General features: G+C 47.1%; 1 protein-coding gene across 1 annotated transcript in view; it reads right to left on the bottom strand.

The window, feature by feature from the left end:
* The window catches only part of LOC124019203 (disks large homolog 5-like), a 61595-nt gene that overhangs the window by 28329 nt on the left and 14094 nt on the right, over window positions 1-19172 (bottom strand). Inside the window, exons 2-11 of the mRNA XM_046334597.1 lie at window positions 15355-15423; window positions 12986-13163; window positions 8597-8740; window positions 7409-7592; window positions 6043-6302; window positions 5744-5942; window positions 5407-5520; window positions 4847-5077; window positions 1466-1650; window positions 1112-1237 (exon numbers count right to left, since the gene is read on the bottom strand). Coding sequence (XP_046190553.1) covers window positions 1112-1237; window positions 1466-1650; window positions 4847-5077; window positions 5407-5520; window positions 5744-5942; window positions 6043-6302; window positions 7409-7592; window positions 8597-8740; window positions 12986-13163; window positions 15355-15423 — 1690 coding nt within the window. The remainder of the gene's footprint in view (window positions 1-1111; window positions 1238-1465; window positions 1651-4846; window positions 5078-5406; window positions 5521-5743; window positions 5943-6042; window positions 6303-7408; window positions 7593-8596; window positions 8741-12985; window positions 13164-15354; window positions 15424-19172) is intronic.

Here is a 19172-nt window from a genome sequence, read left to right as displayed (position 1 = left end):
TGGCTGACAGTCACTAAGATACATTATGTCCTTATGAGGCCTGCCTAGAGGGGGTGGCTGACTGTCACTAAGATACATTATGTCCTTATGAGGCCTGCCTAGAGGGGGTGGCTGACTGTCACTAAGATACATTATGTCCTTATGAGGCCTGCCTAGAGGGGGTGGCTGACTGTCACTAAGATACATTATGTCCTTATGAGGCCTGCCTAGAGGGGGTGGCTGACTGTCACTAAGATACATTATGTCCTTATGAGGCCTGCCTAGAGGGGGTGGTCACTAAGATACCGACTGTCACTAAGATATATTATGTCCTTATGAGGCCTGCCTAGAGGGGGTGGCTGACTGTCACTAAGATACATTATGTCCTTATGAGGCCTGCCTAGAGGGGGTGGCTGACTGTCACTAAGATACATTATGTCCTTATGAGGCCTGTCTAGAGGGGGTGGCCGACTGTCACTAAGATATATTATGTCCTTATGAGGCCTGCCTAGAGGGGGTGGCTGACTGTCACTAAGATACATTATGTCCTTATGAGGCCTGCCTAGAGGGGGTGGCTGACTGTCACTAGGATACATTATGTCCTTATGAGGCATGCCTAGAGGGGGTGGCTGACTGTCACTAGGATACATTATGTCCTTATGAGGCCTGCCTAGAGGGGGTGGCTGACTGTCACTAGGATACATTATGTCCTTATGAGGCCTGCCTAGAGGGGGTGGCTGACTGTCACTAGGATACATTATGTCCTTATGAGGCCTGCCTAGAGGGGGTGGCTGACTGTCACTAGGATACATTATGTCCTTATGAGGCCTGCCTAGAGGGGGTCGTTGACTTAAACCAAAATGTTACTCTTTTCTTCTTCGTCAGCAGGAAAGGAGGATGAGCTCTCAAAGAAAAGACAGAGAATTTAATACGGCAGTCACACACTGACCAGTAAAGGGAGCTTTTCACATCACTACAAGGGGGTTGAGAAAGTGGAAAGTGTGTGATGTGGTATGGTATGTGTTTGTTTAATTAACCTCATAAACCAGGGCTATTCAACTATATTCTTACCAGCTTTGAAAAAAGGTTATTTAGAAGAGGCCAGACATTTTCGGTGTGCTCTGGGACTCACTTGAGTTCCTTCAGTTCCCGTGACGCGTCATTCTTCTGCTTCCTCATGTCGTCAAGGTTACGCAGGGCGTCGGCCAGATCGCTGACCGCCCGGTCCCGCTCCCTACGCAGGTTGTCACACAGCGTCCTGGAGGGGCAGGATATGACATCAAGCATCAGCACAGTTTAGTCAGTTAATATTCACTGCGTCCTCTCTCCATGCCTCCTCCTCAAAAAACATTAGGGAAGATGCAAGAGTCCTCTTGGACCTTCTACTCCAATGTGTTTTCAGAAGGAGGCAAGAAGAGAAGATGCAAGGAATCAAAGAAAGAGGAATTAAGAAAGAGCCTACGCCACTATTCCCGCTTTCTCTCACCGTATGCTCTCTCTCTCTGCCACTATCTTGTCTCTCTCCTGGAAGGCCCAGTCACGTCGACACTTGGCCACCTCGGCCTCCTGTGTAGCCTCCTTCAGCTCCTGGGACATGGCCTCATACTGCTTTCTCAACACCTCAATCTCCTTGTTGGCCCGCTCTATGTCCAGGGTGGCAGAGTCTTGTTTCTGTCGAGCACACACAGACACGGGCACACAGGCGCACATGGATACGCGCACAGGCGCACACGGATACGCACACAGGCGCAGACAGGCAGGCAGGCGCAGACAGACAGGCAGGCAGGCAGGCAGGCAGGCAGGCGCAGACAGGCAGGCAGGCAGGCGCAGACAGGCAGGCAGGCAGGCGCAGACAGGCAGGCAGGCAGGCGCAGACAGGCAGGCAGGCAGGCGCAGACGGCAGGCAGGCAGGCGCAGACAGGCAGGCACAGGCGCAGGCACAGGCGCAGACAGGCAGGCACGCAGACAGGCAGGCACGCGCAGGCACAGGCAGGCACAGGCAGGCAGAGACAGGCAGGCAGGCAGGCGCAGACAGGCAGGCAGGCAGGCGCAGGCAGGCAGGCAGGCGCAGACAGGCACAGAGGCAGGCAGGCACACAGACAGACAGGCAGGCAGACACAGGCACAGGCGCAGACAGGCAGGCAGGCAGGCGCAGACAGGCAGGCAGGCAGGCGCACACAGACAGACAGGCAGGCAGGCACAGACAGGCACAGGCAGGCACAGGCAGGCAGACAGGCAGGCACAGGCGCAGACAGGCAGGCAGGCAGGCGCAGACAGGCAGGCAGGCAGGCGCAGACAGGCACAGGCAGGCGCAGACAGGCAGGCAGGCAGGCGCAGACAGGCAGGCAGGCAGGCGCAGACAGGCAGGCAGGCAGGCGCAGACAGGCAGGCAGGCAGGCGCAGACAGGCAGGCAGGCAGGCGCAGACAGGCAGGCAGGCAGGCGCAGACAGACAGGCAGGCAGGCGCAGACAGGCAGGCAGGCAGGCGCAGACAGGCAGGCACAGGCAGGCAGACAGGCAGGCAGGCAGGCGCAGACAGGCACAGGCACGCAGACAGGCAGGAGGCACGCAGGCAGGCACAGACAGGCAGCAGACAGGCAGGCAGGCGCAGACAGGCAGGCAGGCGCAGACAGGCAGGCACAGGCAGGCGCAGACAGGCAGGCGCAGGAGGCAGGCGCAGACAGGCAGGCAGGCGCAGACAGGCAGGCAGGCGCAGACAGGCAGGCAGGCGCAGACAGGCAGGCAGGCGCAGACAGGCAGGCAGGCGCAGACAGGCAGGCACGCGCAGACAGGCAGGCACGCGCAGACAGGCAGGCACGCGCAGACAGGCAGGCACGCGCAGACAGGCAGGCACGCGCAGACAGGCAGGCACGCGCAGACAGGCAGGCACGCGCAGACAGACAGGCAGGCACACAGACAGACAGGCAGGCACGGCATACAGGCACAGACAGGCACACGGCATACAGGCGGCACAGACACGCGCAGACACGGAGACACGCACAGACACACACGGATAGAGACGCACGGCCAGACAGAGACGCACGGCCAGACAGAGACGCACGGCCAGACAGAGACGCACGGCCAGACAGAGACGCACGGCCAGACAGAGACGCACGGCCAGACAGAGACGCACAGCCAGACAGAGACGCACGGACACGCACACAGACACGCACGGACAGACAGAGACGCACACAGACAGAGACACGGACAGACAGAGACACACAGACGGATACACAGAGACACAGACAGAGACACACAGACAGAGACGGACAGACACGCACGGACAGACAGAGACGCACGGACAGACAGAGACGCACGGACAGACAGAGACGCACGGACAGACAGAGACGCACGGACAGACAGAGACGCACGGACAGACAGAGACGCACGGACAGACAGAGACGCACGGACAGACAGAGACACGGACAGACGGATACACGCACAGACACGCACGGACACACGCACAGACAGAGACGCACGGACAGGAGACGCACGCACAGAGACGCACACAGATACACGCACAGACACAGACGGATACACGCACAGACAGACACACGGATAGACACGCACGGAGACACACGGACAGACAGAGACGCACGGGACAGACAGAGACACGCACAGACACACACGGATACACGCACAGACACACACGGATACACGCACAGACACACACGGACAGACACACGCACAGACACACACGGATACACGCACAGACACACACGGATACACGCACAGACACACACGGATACACGCACAGACACACACACATACACGCACAGACACACACGGATACACGCACAGACACACACGGATACACGCACAGACACGCACGGATACACGCACAGACACACACACGCACGCACGCACAGACACACACACGCACAGAACACGCACAGACACACACACGCACAGACACACACACGCACAGACACACACACGCACAGACACACACGCACAGACACACACACGCACAGACACACACACGCACAGACACACACACGCACAGACACACGCACGGATACACGCACGGATACACGCACGGATACACGCACGGATACACACACGCACAGACACACGCACGATACACGGATACACGGATACACGCACGGATACACGACACGGATACACGCACGGATACACGCACGGATACACGTACAGACACACACGGATACACGCACAGACACACGGATACACGCACGGATACACGCACGGATACACGCACGGATACACGCACGGATACACGCACGGATACACGCACGGATACACGCACGGATACACGCACGGATACACGCACGGATACACGCACGGATACACGCACGGATACACGCACGGATACACGCACGGATACACGCACGGATACACACGGATACACGCATAGACACACGCACAGACGGATACACGCTAGTTAGCCACTTTCAAAATATGAAGCTTCAAGAGATCAAAAACATCAAACATCAAAAATTTCCTGAAACTTTCTACAAGTTCACAGATTTCTCAGAAAACCTAGTTGTAGAATTCCTGGAATCAGTAGCGAGGGAATCCTTCAACTGGGATTTCTATCACAGATTTCAAGCATCCTGACTTCTGTTGTGTAAAACGGTGGTAGGGGGGCCATCTAGTGGTCTGAACAGGGAAGTGTCAGGAGCAGAAACAGCAGCATTTGTCTAAAGCACTAAATCCGTTTTAGGGTCATGCAACTGACATAATCCAATGGTTGACAGTTTATGGGATCCTCTAAGCTCTTTATCATGTGTCTAACCTTTGGCTGGGAGCTGTCACCTTTTGACAGCCTCTGTCCTCTCCCTAATAATGGTTGTTTATCATACCTGTAAAGTGCATGTGTTGTTTTCAGGTGTGTTGATGTTACCTGTCTTGCCTGGTAGTATTCTCTCAGTAGCTGGTCTCTCTGTATGATGGCCTCTGTCCTCTCCTTGCGGGCCACGTCTCTCTCCTCGCGGACCGTCTCAATATCTTTACAGGCTTGGCTCAGCTCCTTTTGAGCCTCAGCCTTATCCTTCACCTCGTGGCAGTACTTCTCCAACAGCTCGTTCCTCTCACAGATTGCCCTGTCCCGGTCCACCAACGATGAGTTCAGCTCCTAAAAAACAAACAATCAAATCAGATTTAATGCCATAACACAATCCCTTGGTGATCAGCGACAAATTTAGCTAATTGATCGAGCAGCTCTCAGAGCTTCATTGGCCAGCATTCTTTCAGACGAGGTGAGTTTGATTAATAAACTGATATTAATTGAAATATATTATTAACATGACCTGTCTGCGAGCCTCATTCTCCTCCTGGCTATCACCCTCTAAGTGTTTAGACTGACTATTAATAAACTGATCGATAGATTGCTTAAATAATTGATTAACCTCTCAGACTAGGTGCTTGATTGACTGATAGATAAAATGATTCATTGACCTGTACCTGTCTGAGAGCCTCCATCTCCTCGCTGGCCACCATTCTTTCAGACGAGGTGTTTTTGAGGCGGGCCTCTGCAGCCTCCAGTTCTGTCTGCAGCTTGTCCAGCTCCTTGATCACCTGTTACCCAGAATTTAATAACCCACTTCATTGTTGCTAAGTTTAATTATTGTATTATCATAAAGCATTGGGATGAACAACTGCTTAAAGGTTAAGCTTAGTCCTGAAATAATGTATAATAACATCCTCAATGTAGATACTACATGGAAAGTAGCTTCTTAATCCAGGACTAGCCGTAATCTGCATCTATGAAACCATAATGTATTATATGTATCTCTCTCACCTGGTCTCTCTCACTCATGATGAGCCTGTACTCGTTGAACACAGAGTCCCTCTCCTCCTTGTACTTCTCGCAGTCCTTTAGTGCCTTCAGCTGGAAGTTCTTACAGCGTGTCACCTCCGACTGCAGCCGCTCCATCTCCCTCTGCAGCTCCTTGTTCTGGCCTGAAGACTTGTTCAGCTCCTGTTGTACAGAGTCAAACCTGGGGAGAGGAAGATGGTGAGGTGTGCAGTAGTGTATACGTGTGTGTGTGGTGTATAACCATGCATCTTTGGGTTGAGGAGTGTGTCTGTCCGTGTTACCTCCTCATGGACGTAGAGCACTGTTGTTGGTAGTGTATAGCCGTGTCTCGTTGTCTCAGCAACGTGTCCATCTGTTTCTGTAATCGGCGGTTCTCTTCCTCCACCTGCTCCAGCCTGCTCAGGTCCGTGTTGTGATTAGCTACCTTCTCGCTGTAGCGTTTGCTCAGCGAATCGTATTCTTTCCTCACCCCCTCCAGCTTGTCCATGGCTGTGTCATAGAGCTTGTTGAGAACCTCTGATGAACCGTTTTCTCGCATCACCTGGAGGAAGGACAGTCATTCAGCTGATGATTTTTCTACATGCACATACAGTTAAGCACACCTTCATTTGCCACCTGTATGAATTGTGCTATACAAATAAAGTTTATGTACAGTTGACATATATTCAAAACCACCATTTTGGTGTTTCAAGCACCATGCTGAAACAACGATGAACGAAGCTTGCTGTTGCTTTATTTAATTAAAACATGTATTTTTTCGGAGTGATAGTGTTTGGTTATTTACTTATTCTGAAGCATATGGAAACCAAACCAAGCCACTGGAACCATAACAAAGGTAGAATGAAATCGATTCCTTTTACACCAGTTAGTCAGCAGATGGCAACAGTGAGCAGCTGCAGTATATGGACTATTCAAGACTATTCGGCTGCATTTACATAGGAAGACCAATACTGATATTTTCCCCAATTATTGGCAAAGGACCTGATTGGTCAAAAGACCAATATTTGGGCAAAAGATGAGAATTGTTCTGCCTGTGTAAATGGAGCCTTAGGTACTATGGTGTAACTAACCAGCCCTTAGGTTTCATTTTTGCTGGGCCTTCACAATCATAAAATCACCAATAAAATGCAAATACCTCCCTGACGTTTTTGTGTGTTGAGTTGAGTGTGTGGTGTATGTAAGGCTTGCTGGAGTCTGTAGTGATTGATGTGGGACCAGGTGTGACCCCAGGGCAGTATGCAGGAGATGGAGCCATAGCATTCTAAACTGGTGAGTTTAAACACCTCTCCTGAATGTACAGATCTGTGAACACAGGAGGAGCAGTAGGTACAAGTGGAATGTGCCTACTGCCTACATGCCCTGTACATGAGCCAATGACCTTGTTCTCCAACACTGCCCTTTACAGAAGAGCTCTGTATGCATCTCCCAGCTATGTGTGTGTGTGTGTGTGTGTGTGTGTGTGTGTGTGTGTGTGTGTGTGTGTGTGTGTGTGTGTGTGTGTGTGTGTGTGTGTGTGTGTGTGTGTGTGTGTGTGTGTGTGTGTGTGTGTGTGTGTGTTCGACCGTCTTCTCCAGTGACGTGTGGGTTTCTGAAAGCGCAGCAACCCAGTATAGGTCACAGCAACCGTGTGTGTGAGCGCACGTGTACCTCTTGCTGCTGCCGCCTCATGTCGGCCACCTCCTTCTGGTCCTCACTGTGCAGCCTGCGGAGCTCCTCACAGCTCTGCTTCAGGTGGTTGTGTTCCCTGACCAGCTGAGTGTTGTCTCTCCTCAACACATCCAGTTCCTCTTTCAGCTGAGACTGGTCTCCTAACACACGACTGTGGAGCATACTGGAGACAAAGAGGGAGAGGTTAAAACTGCGGGAGGGATGATTACCAAGAGGTTACATTAGTTATACAGCAGATTGCAATTACTAGGACGTCAGCAAAAGGCAGGTTAAGGTGAACGTACATACTAACCTCTCTGCAGACCTGAATTGAGTGTATTCGGTAAGTACTGATTGCAATACATGTTCCTCCCTCCCCCCAGTGAACATATAAGTCAATGACAAGGCAGACAGAGGTTAGGAGGGAGATTAACACATTATGTTTGATTGCTTTCCTGGACAGACAGCGACAGGGGCTTACATCCAATCACACACAGACCTGCTGGAGAGTGGAGTGATAATCCTCATCTCTCTCACCCTGTGTCTGTCTCACTGTGACTCACACACACACACACACACACACACACACACACTTACACACCTGGATATAATACCACAGATTACCAGATATTGTCCTTATAGAACTTTACAAAGCTGTACATGTGTGGTACTCTTACGAGTTTATGTTTACTCTAGTAAGTGTGTACAAAGAAGACCCCCCCCCCAGATTAAAAGCATGATGGCTAGACTTATTGTAGGTTTAGTGCTGGGTTTGGTAGCCCTATAGAACATAACTTTATATGACTTAATTTATAATTGACTATAAAATATATTGCTGTACAACTCCTTAATTCACATTAGGTAATCCCACTTCCACTTAAATGGAAACAGACCCATTAGCACATAAATGTTCCTTCAATTTGTAATTGCAGCACCTGGCACTTCTAGTCTGTAAATGAGTAAAACAATGATGCCATAAAACCTCTAATTATTCCCATCCAATTACAACAGTCTATTCAGAAAGAGTTATTGGACTAACAGATGATTCCTGACAGACTGGGCAGTTCTCTCAAAGGACTAAACATTCACCTTCACCCAAACAATTCATGTCTTTTAACCAACAAACCAGTCAGTCAGTCGACCAGCCAGCCAGCCAGCCAAATCAGTGTTGATGATGGTGGTACTCACTGGTAGAAATCAGCCTCCTTGACGGCCTCCTCACACCTCTTCAGAGTCTTGGTGTGTTGGTTCTGTAGAGACTGCAGGTCTGCCATGGCCCGCATACACTGGCTCTTCAGTCGCTCGTAGTCGTGGCTGGCTTTGGAATTCGGCCTTTGGGGAAACAAGGACACGAGCTGAGTAATGCATCACAAACAACCTGAGACCTTGTCTACAAAGTAAGCCCAATGTCAGTTAACCCCCTAGTTGATGTTCTCACCCCCGCAGAAATCGAATTACCATTATAAAAATATCCCCTAGATGTGTTTTTCCCTGGGCTGCGTTTCAATCCACCGCATCCACCAATGGCAGCGTTTGGCATTTGCGGTGGAAGGTGGCCGAGCTACAGCGTTGTTTATCAGACCATCAAACATCTTGAAAATTGGTATTCCCCAAGAAAACGTCTGTAGAGTCCGAAAGGCTTGCACTAAGACCCCCACCAGCGTCACGGGACTCGTCTGAAGTCTGTACATCCGATCTGCCAACTTCTGTCTGCAGTGTCCAAACCAGAGTATGTGAGTGGAGCAGAGCTGGAGCGGAGCGTACCCAATTTGACTGGAGCATGGTGCGAGATTCCCAAAGGCTGGAGCGTTGGCCTTCCCACCCCCTCCAATTTAACATTTGTAGTCTACTTGTGTGTTGCTATAGTCACTTGCTTTAGCTACTGTCATGATGTCAGCTAAATATTATCATGAAGAAAAAACACAGGTGCTAAAATCAAGGTGACTTACAAAGATGAGGACCAAGAGCAAGAGAGGGAGTGTGGTGATGTAGTGTCCACAACTAAAGAATCCTTGTGGAATCTGAAAAGACCCGTATCCCGAAAGCATGATGGTGTACTTACTATGTGCACATGCTAAAAGAAAGGAACGAGTTTGGTAGCTAGCTAAGTGTCATTGTAGCAAAGTATTTATATATAAAAATTCTGATCTCTTAAACGTTTTTCATTTTTGTTCGATTATACAAAAGGCCATAATTGATTTTGGCCCAGTAGGCCTGGCATATTCCCACGTTCAAGGAGCTTTCTGTTTTGATTGGGTTATTTCGCCTAAAAACCTTTATCCCTACCTATAGAAGAATAAAACAACAAAGTGGCATCTCTGCCCAGCCTGGCAAGGGTGGCCAAAAGAGTGTTTAGCATCCCCAGTGGCTCGGCAAGTGTGGAGAGGATATTCTCTGCTGCCGGCTCCAGGCACCATCGCATGAGGCAGAGGCCACAGACTGGCCAATATCATGTTTCTAAAAAAAATTAAAAGACACTAAGTCATGTTTAGTTTAATTTGTATTTAATTCTAAGTCACAGGCTATATGCGCAACTTAGACTACAATGATTTAATATAACAAAATATTATTTAAATGCTGAGCGCTTTATGTCCCTACCAGCCGATTGTGTCAATCGCAAATGCATCAATGTATTTATTTGTAGGCTATAGCCATGAAATAATAAAGCTTAAATAATTCATTTTCATTCCTTCTTAGGCTGCCGGCTCCTCACCCATCTAGAGTGTTTATATGCTGTTTAATACAGTGCCTTGCGAAAGTATTCGGCCCCCTTAAGTTAATACTTTGTAGCGCCACCTTTTGCTGCGATTACAGCTGTAAGTCGCTTGGGGTATGTCTCTATCAGTTTTGCACATCGAGAGACTGTCATTTGAATGAAAAGTATTTGAAAACCAAATGGTAGGTCCAGGTAGTCACAGATGAGTGTTGGTTAAATTGTAATTTTAATTAAATGGAGCAAATCTGGAGCAGCAGTTTGTTTCTTCCTTTGAGCACAGAGTGTTTTTTTTTAAAGACAAATAACAGCACAGTACAACAGTAGTTTTACAGCAGACAACCACACCGGGTTCCACTCATATCTGCTAAAATCAAAAAGAAATGGCTGCTGTGGGCACGCGATCACCAACACTGGACAATTGAGGAGTGGAAAAACATCACCTCTCCAAGGAGAATGATTGATTGCTGCGTCAGATGACCTCTCCTCCACAATCACCCGACTTCATCCCAAACCATCTCAATTGGGTTGAGTTGGACTGCAGAGTGAAAGAAAGGAAGCCAACACGTGCTCAGCATATGTGGGAACTCCTTCAAGACTATTGGAAAAGCATTCCTCATGAATCTGGTTGGCTCTGGAGAGAATGCCAAGAGTGTGCAATGCTGTCATCAAGGCAACGGATGGCTACTTTAAAAAATATCAAATATATTTTGATTTGTTTAATACTTTTTTCTTTACTACATGATTGTATCTGTTTTATTTCATAGTGTTGTCATCTTCACTATTATTCTACAATGTAGGAAATAGTACAAATTAAGAGAAAACCCTGGAATGAGTAGGTGTCCAAACTTTTAATCTTCCTCCTTCCCTGTCAGTGCTTTCTCTCACAGGTCAAATCCACTAGGCATCCCTCCCAGTACTGAATGGCATTTTTATCAACCTGGTACCTGGAACTCAAGAAAGCATTCATAAACAGAGCAGGGGTGGTTACCGGATGGTTAGGCCTACCCATCAACATTACCAATCAGATCAGATGACACGGAGGGCAGAAGACTTGCTTGCACTCAAGTCAGAGGCTGAACTATGCAACTTTCTAGAGACTACTTTTCATAGCAGTGTCTGTACTGCGTTGACTTGTTTAGAAAACGTTCCTAATACCATCGGATCCTAAACCTTTCCCCTGAGGGTACATGTCTGCTTGTGAAAGATAAAATCAAATTTATATTGCGCTTCTTTCATCAGCTGATATCTCAAAGTGCTGTACAGAAACCCAGCCTAAAACCCCAAGCAGCAAGCAATGCAGGTGAAGAAGCACGGTGGCTAGGAAAAACTCCCTAGAAAGGTCAAAACCTAGGAAGAAACCTAGAGAGGAACCAGGCTATGTGGGGTGGCCAGTCCTCTTCTGGCTGTGCCGGGTAGAGATTATAACAGAACATGACCAAGATGTTCAAATGTTCATAAATGACCAGCATGGTCAAATAATAATAATCACAATAGTTGTGGAGGGTGCAACAAGTCAGCACCTCAGGAGTAAATGTCAGTTGGCTTTTCATAGCTGATCATTAAGAGTATCTCTACCGCTCCTGCTGTCTCTAGAGAGTTGAAAACAGCAGGTCTGGGAAAGGTAGCACGTCCGGTGAACAGGTCAGGGTTCCATAAGCGCAGGCAGAACAGTTGAAACTTGAGCAGCAGCACAGACAAGTGGACTGGGGACAGCAAGGGGTCATCATGCCAGGCTAAGGCATGGTCCTCAGGACTACCTGAGATGAACTCACTATTGTGCATCCCTCCTGATTCTGTACAACGGCTTCAGGAAACAGGAGGCTTGAGAGCATCCTGTCGGGCTGTATCACCACCTGGTACGGTGACTGCACCACCCTCAACCGCAAGGTTTTCCAGAGAGTGGTGCAGTCTACACAACGCATCACCGGGGGAAAACTACCTGCCCCCCAGAACACCTACAGCACCCGATGTCACAGGAAGGCCATAAAGATCATCAAGGACAACACCACCCGAGCCACTGCTTGTTCACCCCGCTATCATCCAGAAGGCGAGGTCAGTACAGGTGCATCAAAGCTGGGACCGAGAGACTGAAAAACAGCTTCCATCTCAAGGCCATCAGACTGTTAAATAGCCACCACTAACATAGAGAGGCTGCTGCTACATAGAAACTCACTAGTCACTTTAAACAATGCCACTTTAATAATGTTTACATATCTTACACTACTCATCTCATATGCATTTGCCCCTTGGCCATCGCTCATCCATATATTTATATGGATATATTCTTATTCCATCCCTTTAGATTTGTGTATATTAGGTAGTGGTTGGGGAATTGTTAGTTTACTTGTTCGATATTACTGCACTGTCAGAACTGGAAACAAGCATTTCGCTACACTCACATTAACATCTGCTAACCATGTGTATGTGACCAATACGATTTGATTTATAAAAGTGTGTGTAAACATGACTAATCATAAACCTACAGGTCGCTGACCTCAAAGTAATGACCCATACAGACAGCAATTAACCAAATGTTGCAGTCAGTCTATTATAGCAGAACGTGTGATGTAGTTCAGGTTAAGGATAACACAATGGCTGAATATCATTCTTTACTCTGCTGCAGGCTACCTTAACTTTAATGACTGGCTGGAATGTATTCTCGGTCTATGTCTAAATCTTGTATTTTGACTACTTGTTGCATGGAGACATTGGTGTATAGTACAGTATGAAGACAACCTACTCTACTTATGTCTAGACGTTGTATTTGACTACTTACTGCATTAATACACTGATGTACAGAATAAAGACATTCCACGCCACCCTCTCAGTTATGTGGTAAGGGGGAAGGGGGTTGTCTGTACCTGCAGTCGTCGAAGGTGGTGCCGGGCGATGCCAGAGCCAGGCGCTTGCGGAGCTCATCCCTCTCACGGGTCACCTGACGCAGCTGGAACAGGATGGTGTCCAGGTTGTCACCGGCTGGCCGGTTGTCATTGACGACCGGGGGCGGGGACGAGGCTGAGCCGTTACCAGGAGGTGAACCTGCAACAGTGAGTATGTCACCAGGAGCAAGAGCAGCTCACTGCCACCGGAATACACGGGACAGGAAGGAGAGGACAACGCTTACATCACAATATAAACACACAAGGGTATATCCATTTATAAGCTCAATCCTTTGTATTAGAGATGATTCTAACTGGACATTATGGTTGATCTGGTTCTCCTGTGTTTCATTCTGGGGAATAGAGTTCTACTACAGGTGCAGGCCTGCCACAGCTGACATCTGACTTGAGTTACAAAAGTTACCTACTTAAACAATAATCTGACCTTTGCAACAATATTTAGTTGACAGTGTATTATTCAGGTTGAGGTTAGGCACACAAATCCCAAGTTATGACTTTAGCTTACAAACAGGAAAGAGCAACCTCACTTGAACCTCATGCAACTTGATGTCAACTTCTATTGAATACTAAATATTATGTTGGTTTAAGTGTAATATTTCTGAAAAACGCAGTTTCCATCACAGTAGACTGGGACAGTAAATGATGATTGAATGCATCACAGAAAACACTGGACAATGACAAACTGTAGAGCATTACAATGCTCATTGCTCACACAAGGTCTAAAGTGGTTTAGGCCTTGTCCTAGACATTCTTAACAATTCACTACCCATAGGTACTGCTTTAGAACAGCGGTTGTCTGATATGAAATTCCTCTCTAATCTTTTCCATTAAAATCTTTTCCACATTTCCCAACATAGCCTCAGATTCACATGGAAGCAATACTGGTAATCTCAGACAGGAAAATGACAAGCAGTATATTGGAGATCAGACTTAATATAATATTCCTGGTACTGTGTCTGGCTGGATCATGCAGTCATCAGGGAACTTTCATAGTAGTGGATTAACCAACGCATTTGTGCAGTCATTCAAAAAGAGTAAGAAAGGTCTGCGTAAGTAATTGAGTAGAAGATGAATATTCAAATCACATTTTATTTCTCACATACGCGTGCAGACCTTAACGTGAAATGCTTACTTACTATTGAAATTAATAATTTCCTTCTAGCCATGTTCCCTTAACCACGGTTATAAAATGTCTTCCATGCTCAGGGATGTGTACCAATACTTTTTTTTAAAAGCTACCTTTTTTCTGTCTCTTCCTTGCGACCACTTATGTGAAATTATTGGATCTCCCCCTTTCACAAACCTCCCTTCTCCTCCCCAGAACCGAAGGAGCAGGCCTGTCAGGGAGGCAAACAGACAGGCAGCAGAGCCCCTCTCTCTCTACCTCCCTCCCGCTTTCCTAGAACAGAAACAGAAGGAGCGGGCCTGTCAGGGAGGCCAACAGACAGGCAGCAGAGCCCCTCTCTCTATACCTCCCTCCCGCTTTCCTAGAACAGAAACAGAAGGAGCGGGCCTGTCACGGAGGCCAACAGACAGGCAGCAGAGCCCCTCTCTCTCTACCTCCCTCCCGCTTTCCTAGAACAGAAACAGAAGGAGCGGGCCTGTCAGGGAGCAGAGCCCCTCTCTCTCTACCTCCCTCCCGCTTTCCTAGAACAGAAACAGAAGGAGCGGGCCTGTCAGGGAGGCCAACAGACAGGCAGCAGAGCCCCTCTCTCTCTACCTCCCTCCCGCTTTCCTAGAACAGAAACAGAAGGAGCGGGCCTGTCAGGGAGGCCAACAGACAGGCAGCAGAGCCCCTCTCTCTCTACCTCCCTCCCGCTTTCCTAGAACAGAAACAGAAGGAGCGGGCCTGTCAGGGAGGCCAACAGACAGGCAGCAGAGCCCCTCTCTCTCTACCTCCCTCCCGCTTTCCTAGAACAGAAACAGAAGGAGCGGGCCTGGCCAACAGACAGACCGACAGGCAGAGTCAGCGCCAGGGAGGAACTCAGAGGATCCTTGGCACCAGGTTGGGCCCTTAAGGGTTTATGTAACAGCCAGTGACGCGCTGAGTCATTTGGACCACTGTAAAGTTCTGGTAGCAAGAGTGAGTAAGTGAGTGTGCATGTTAAGGAGGTGGCATGGTGAACTAAACTCATGGACGAGAGAAAGGAGAGAGATTGGCCAGGTGGGCTGCCGTAGGGGGAATTGGCAAGCACTAATGCGTCTTTAGTGAAAGATGTCTTATTGGACTAGTGGGGTTATTCTGGTATAAACAAAGCTGCACTGAGAGCCATTGACACTACAGAAACCATGACTTGGATTACACACACACGTATTGGCCTCATACTTACCGACACTGCTTAGGGAACTGCTACTCTCAGAGTCTGAGGGCATGGTGGAGAGAACACTGTATGTAGAGCCTGCAGAGCAAGTGATATGGGGAAGAAGAGATGACATCAGCAATCAGTAAAGAAGAGAATCATATGCTCTTTTCCATGAAGTCTTTGAAACGATTGGTTTGCCAATCGATGATGAATTAATAGTGTAACGTTTCATAACACAGTACAAATCCGCATGAAATATATTGAAAAATACACCACATACACACAAAGGTATATGGATTAGTAAAAATTAGTGGATTCAGCTATTTCAGCCACACCCATTGCTGACAGGTGTATAAAATCAAGGAAAACATCCATGCAATCTGCATAGACAAATATTGGCAGTAGAACAGCCCTAACTAAAGAGCTGTGACTTTCAACGTGGCACCCTCAATGGATGACACCTTTCCAACAAGTCAGTTCGTCAAATTTCTGCCTAGAGCTGCCCCGGTCAACTGTAAGTGCAGAACAGGGACGCTGAGTGCTGGCCTGCTCAGGAGCCCTGACCTCAACCCCATCGAAGACCTTTTGGATGAATTGGAACGCCGACTGGGAGCCAGGCCTAATCAGCCAACATCAGTCCCTGACTTCACTAATGCTCTTGTAGCTGGACGGATTGTAGGCTGTTACAGTAGCAAATAAGATGGTCGACAAGCACGTGTCCACATACTTTTGGTTATGCATTATACATACATTTTCTCCTGTATTTCTGGACTCCTAGTTCTTAATCAGGATTCCTCTTTACTCATGTCCCCTCTCCATGCACCTAGTACATTGATTTGATGCATCTTCCCCATATGTCCCTGCTAGTCAAGCAGAGTGTAACGTGGTTAGAATGTCATTTTCTCCTTTGAGTCAAGCAGCACATGGAGAAGGCACTCAGGACAATGATGTCCTATTTGCATAGTGCTGCACACTGCTAAGCCAAGGGATATTCCATGTCGAAAAAGGGGGGATATAGTATGTCATTCTGCTGCACATCACAGCTCTAGCTGCAGTAGCAAATGGACTGCCTTTTCTAAAGGACCACAAACATATCATGGGTATAACCCTTTGTGGAGTTATAGAGTTCTTAGAATGTCGTCATTTTCAGTGTTCCACTTATGGATTTTTACAGTTCGGGAAATATTGAATTAGCAGGCATTGTTGGTGTCGTCTATAACAATAAGTTAAAAGGTTTGCCATAGAACAGCATATTTAGACAAAGTTTAGTCCTCAGAGTATTAAGAAGTCAAATAGATATATAATAGCTGGTTCTAAATAGCTATATTGCGATTAACTACGATGTGTCTGTCACATTTCAAGCAGACATAAGACTGCAATTAGTGTGTCCTCTAAAAACCCAGTCATGACGCACACCAACGGGAGAGACAACGTCAAGAGGTCATCGATCAAATCCCACTATCCCAGATGTCCATCAGTGTCCTTCCCTCCCTGCTGTGTCAGGTAAAGTCCTTACAACACCAACCCTGCAGCTCAGACAAGACCAAGCCTCATTAGCTAGGATCTCTCCCTCACTGAGACTCCTAGTGTACACACACACACACACACACACACATATACACACACACATATACACACATATACACACATATACACACATATACACACACATACACACACATACACACATACACACACATACACACATACACACACATACACACACATACACACATACACACATACACACATACATACATGCTATATATATATATATAGCGAGTGAGAAAGCGAGAGAAAATAAATAAGAAAATGGGGGTAGAAGAGAAGAGACTGGCTTTTAATCTGTTCTGACACTCCCTGAAGCTGTGTTCACTGCTCTCTATGCTGCTGCTCTCCACTGTGATACACATTCAGAGCAGCTTGACATGAGAACCAGGCAGAGCCTACTACACCTCTGCTGCACACTGAAAGGAGGCGGGCAGCTCCTACATTCTTGTTACACACATTCTCCCAGATGATATATAAAAAATAGTGGCTACAACTTTCTAAACTTGTGTCAGATATTTTAGACCAGTGTGAAGTAAACCGATAGTATTTATTTTGACAGGAGGACTCTTGCTCCTCAGTTAGCAGATAATCCATCCTCTTACATGGAAGTCTGAGGCTATTTGCCAAAAATATATATATATTTTTTTACCAATGCAACAAATCAAAGTTCATTATGGGGCTAGGGATTAAACAGGGCTGGGAGATTTGGGATTTGACAAAGCAAGCCCCGGGACACCAAAATAAATCGAGATTCTCAGTTATTTGTCCCCTCTGGGACCAGCATGTCGTGCCGCATTGCTTAGACCAAAATCACTTGTGTAATAATCATCACTGCTCACTACAGATTTAATTTGTCCAAAACGCTAGGGGCTGGCCTCTCCTATGCTGTTCCCACTTCAACAGACATAGATGGTATAACATACAATATGGACTAGATGTCGACCGATTAATCGGAGTGGCCGATTAATTAGGGCCGATCTTAAGTTTTCATAACAATCGGAAATCGGTATAAATGGGCGCCGATCTTTTTATTATAATATATATATATTTTTTACCTTTATTTAACTAGGCAAGTTAGTTAAGAACACATTCTTATTTCCAATGACAGCCTAGGAACTGTGGGTTAACTGCCTCGTTCAGGGGCAGAATGACAGATTTTCACCTTGTCAGCTCGTGGGTCCCAATCTTGCAACCTTACGGTTAACTAGTCCAACGCAATAACGACCTGCCTCTCTCTCGTTGCACTCCACAAGGAGACTGCCTGTTACGCGAATGTAGTAAGCCAAGGTAAGTTGCTAGCATTAAACTTCTTATAAAAAAAACAATCATAATCACTTGTTAACTACACATGGTTGATGATATTACTAGATAATATCTAGCGTGTCCTGCGTTGCATATAATCTGACTGAGCATACAAGCATCTGACTGAGCGGTGGTAGGCAGAAGCAGGCGAGTAAACATTGATTCAAACAGCACTTTCGTGCGTGGTTCGTGTTGCTGGTTCGAGCCCAGCAGGGAGCGAGGAGAGGGACGGAAGCTATACTGTTACACTGGCAATACTAAAGTGCCTATAAGAACATCCAATAGTCAAAGGTTAATGAAATACAAATGGTATAGAGGGAAATAGTCCTAGAATAACTACAACCTAAAACTTATCTGGGAATATTGAATACTCATGTTAAAAGGAACCACCAGCTTTCATATGTTCTCAGCTTTCTTACAAAACACATATTGCACTTTTACTTCTCCAACACTTTGTATTTGCATTATTTAAACCAAATTGAACATGTTTCATTATTTACTTGAGACGAAATTGATTTTATTGATGTATTATATTAAGTTAAAATAAGTGTTCATTCAGTATTGTTGTAACTGTCATTCAAATACATTTTTAAAATTGGCCGATTAAACGGTATCGGCCTTTTTGGTCCTCCAATAATCAGCATCGGTGTTGAAAAATCATAATCGGTCAACCTCTAATATGGACATTGAGAAAGAGCATAGAAATGAACTAAATGCTGAATACTCAGTCGTGGCAACAGTCTACACTAAGTCCCTTTTAGCAGGTCAATGATGCAGAATAGATATTAAATGGCTGTAAGCCATCTGGTGGTGAAGGGGTCAGCAGCGATAGACCTCTCCAACAGGCCTTTTATCATCAATAGCAATTAGACTTTAGCCTCTTTCAGCCGGGCCGTTCATTTGTAAACAAGCTGACAGCATCAATAAATAGTACATGAATTAGAGCTGCAAAAGATCTAGTGGTTGGCATTTAGGCTGCAGACTGTCCAATT

This window comes from Oncorhynchus gorbuscha, unplaced genomic scaffold, assembly GCF_021184085.1.
Source record: "Oncorhynchus gorbuscha isolate QuinsamMale2020 ecotype Even-year unplaced genomic scaffold, OgorEven_v1.0 Un_scaffold_768, whole genome shotgun sequence".
NCBI lineage: Eukaryota > Metazoa > Chordata > Actinopteri > Salmoniformes > Salmonidae > Oncorhynchus > Oncorhynchus gorbuscha.
Note: the sequence above shows the minus strand (reverse complement) of the source record. Positions and strands in the feature narration are given on the sequence as shown.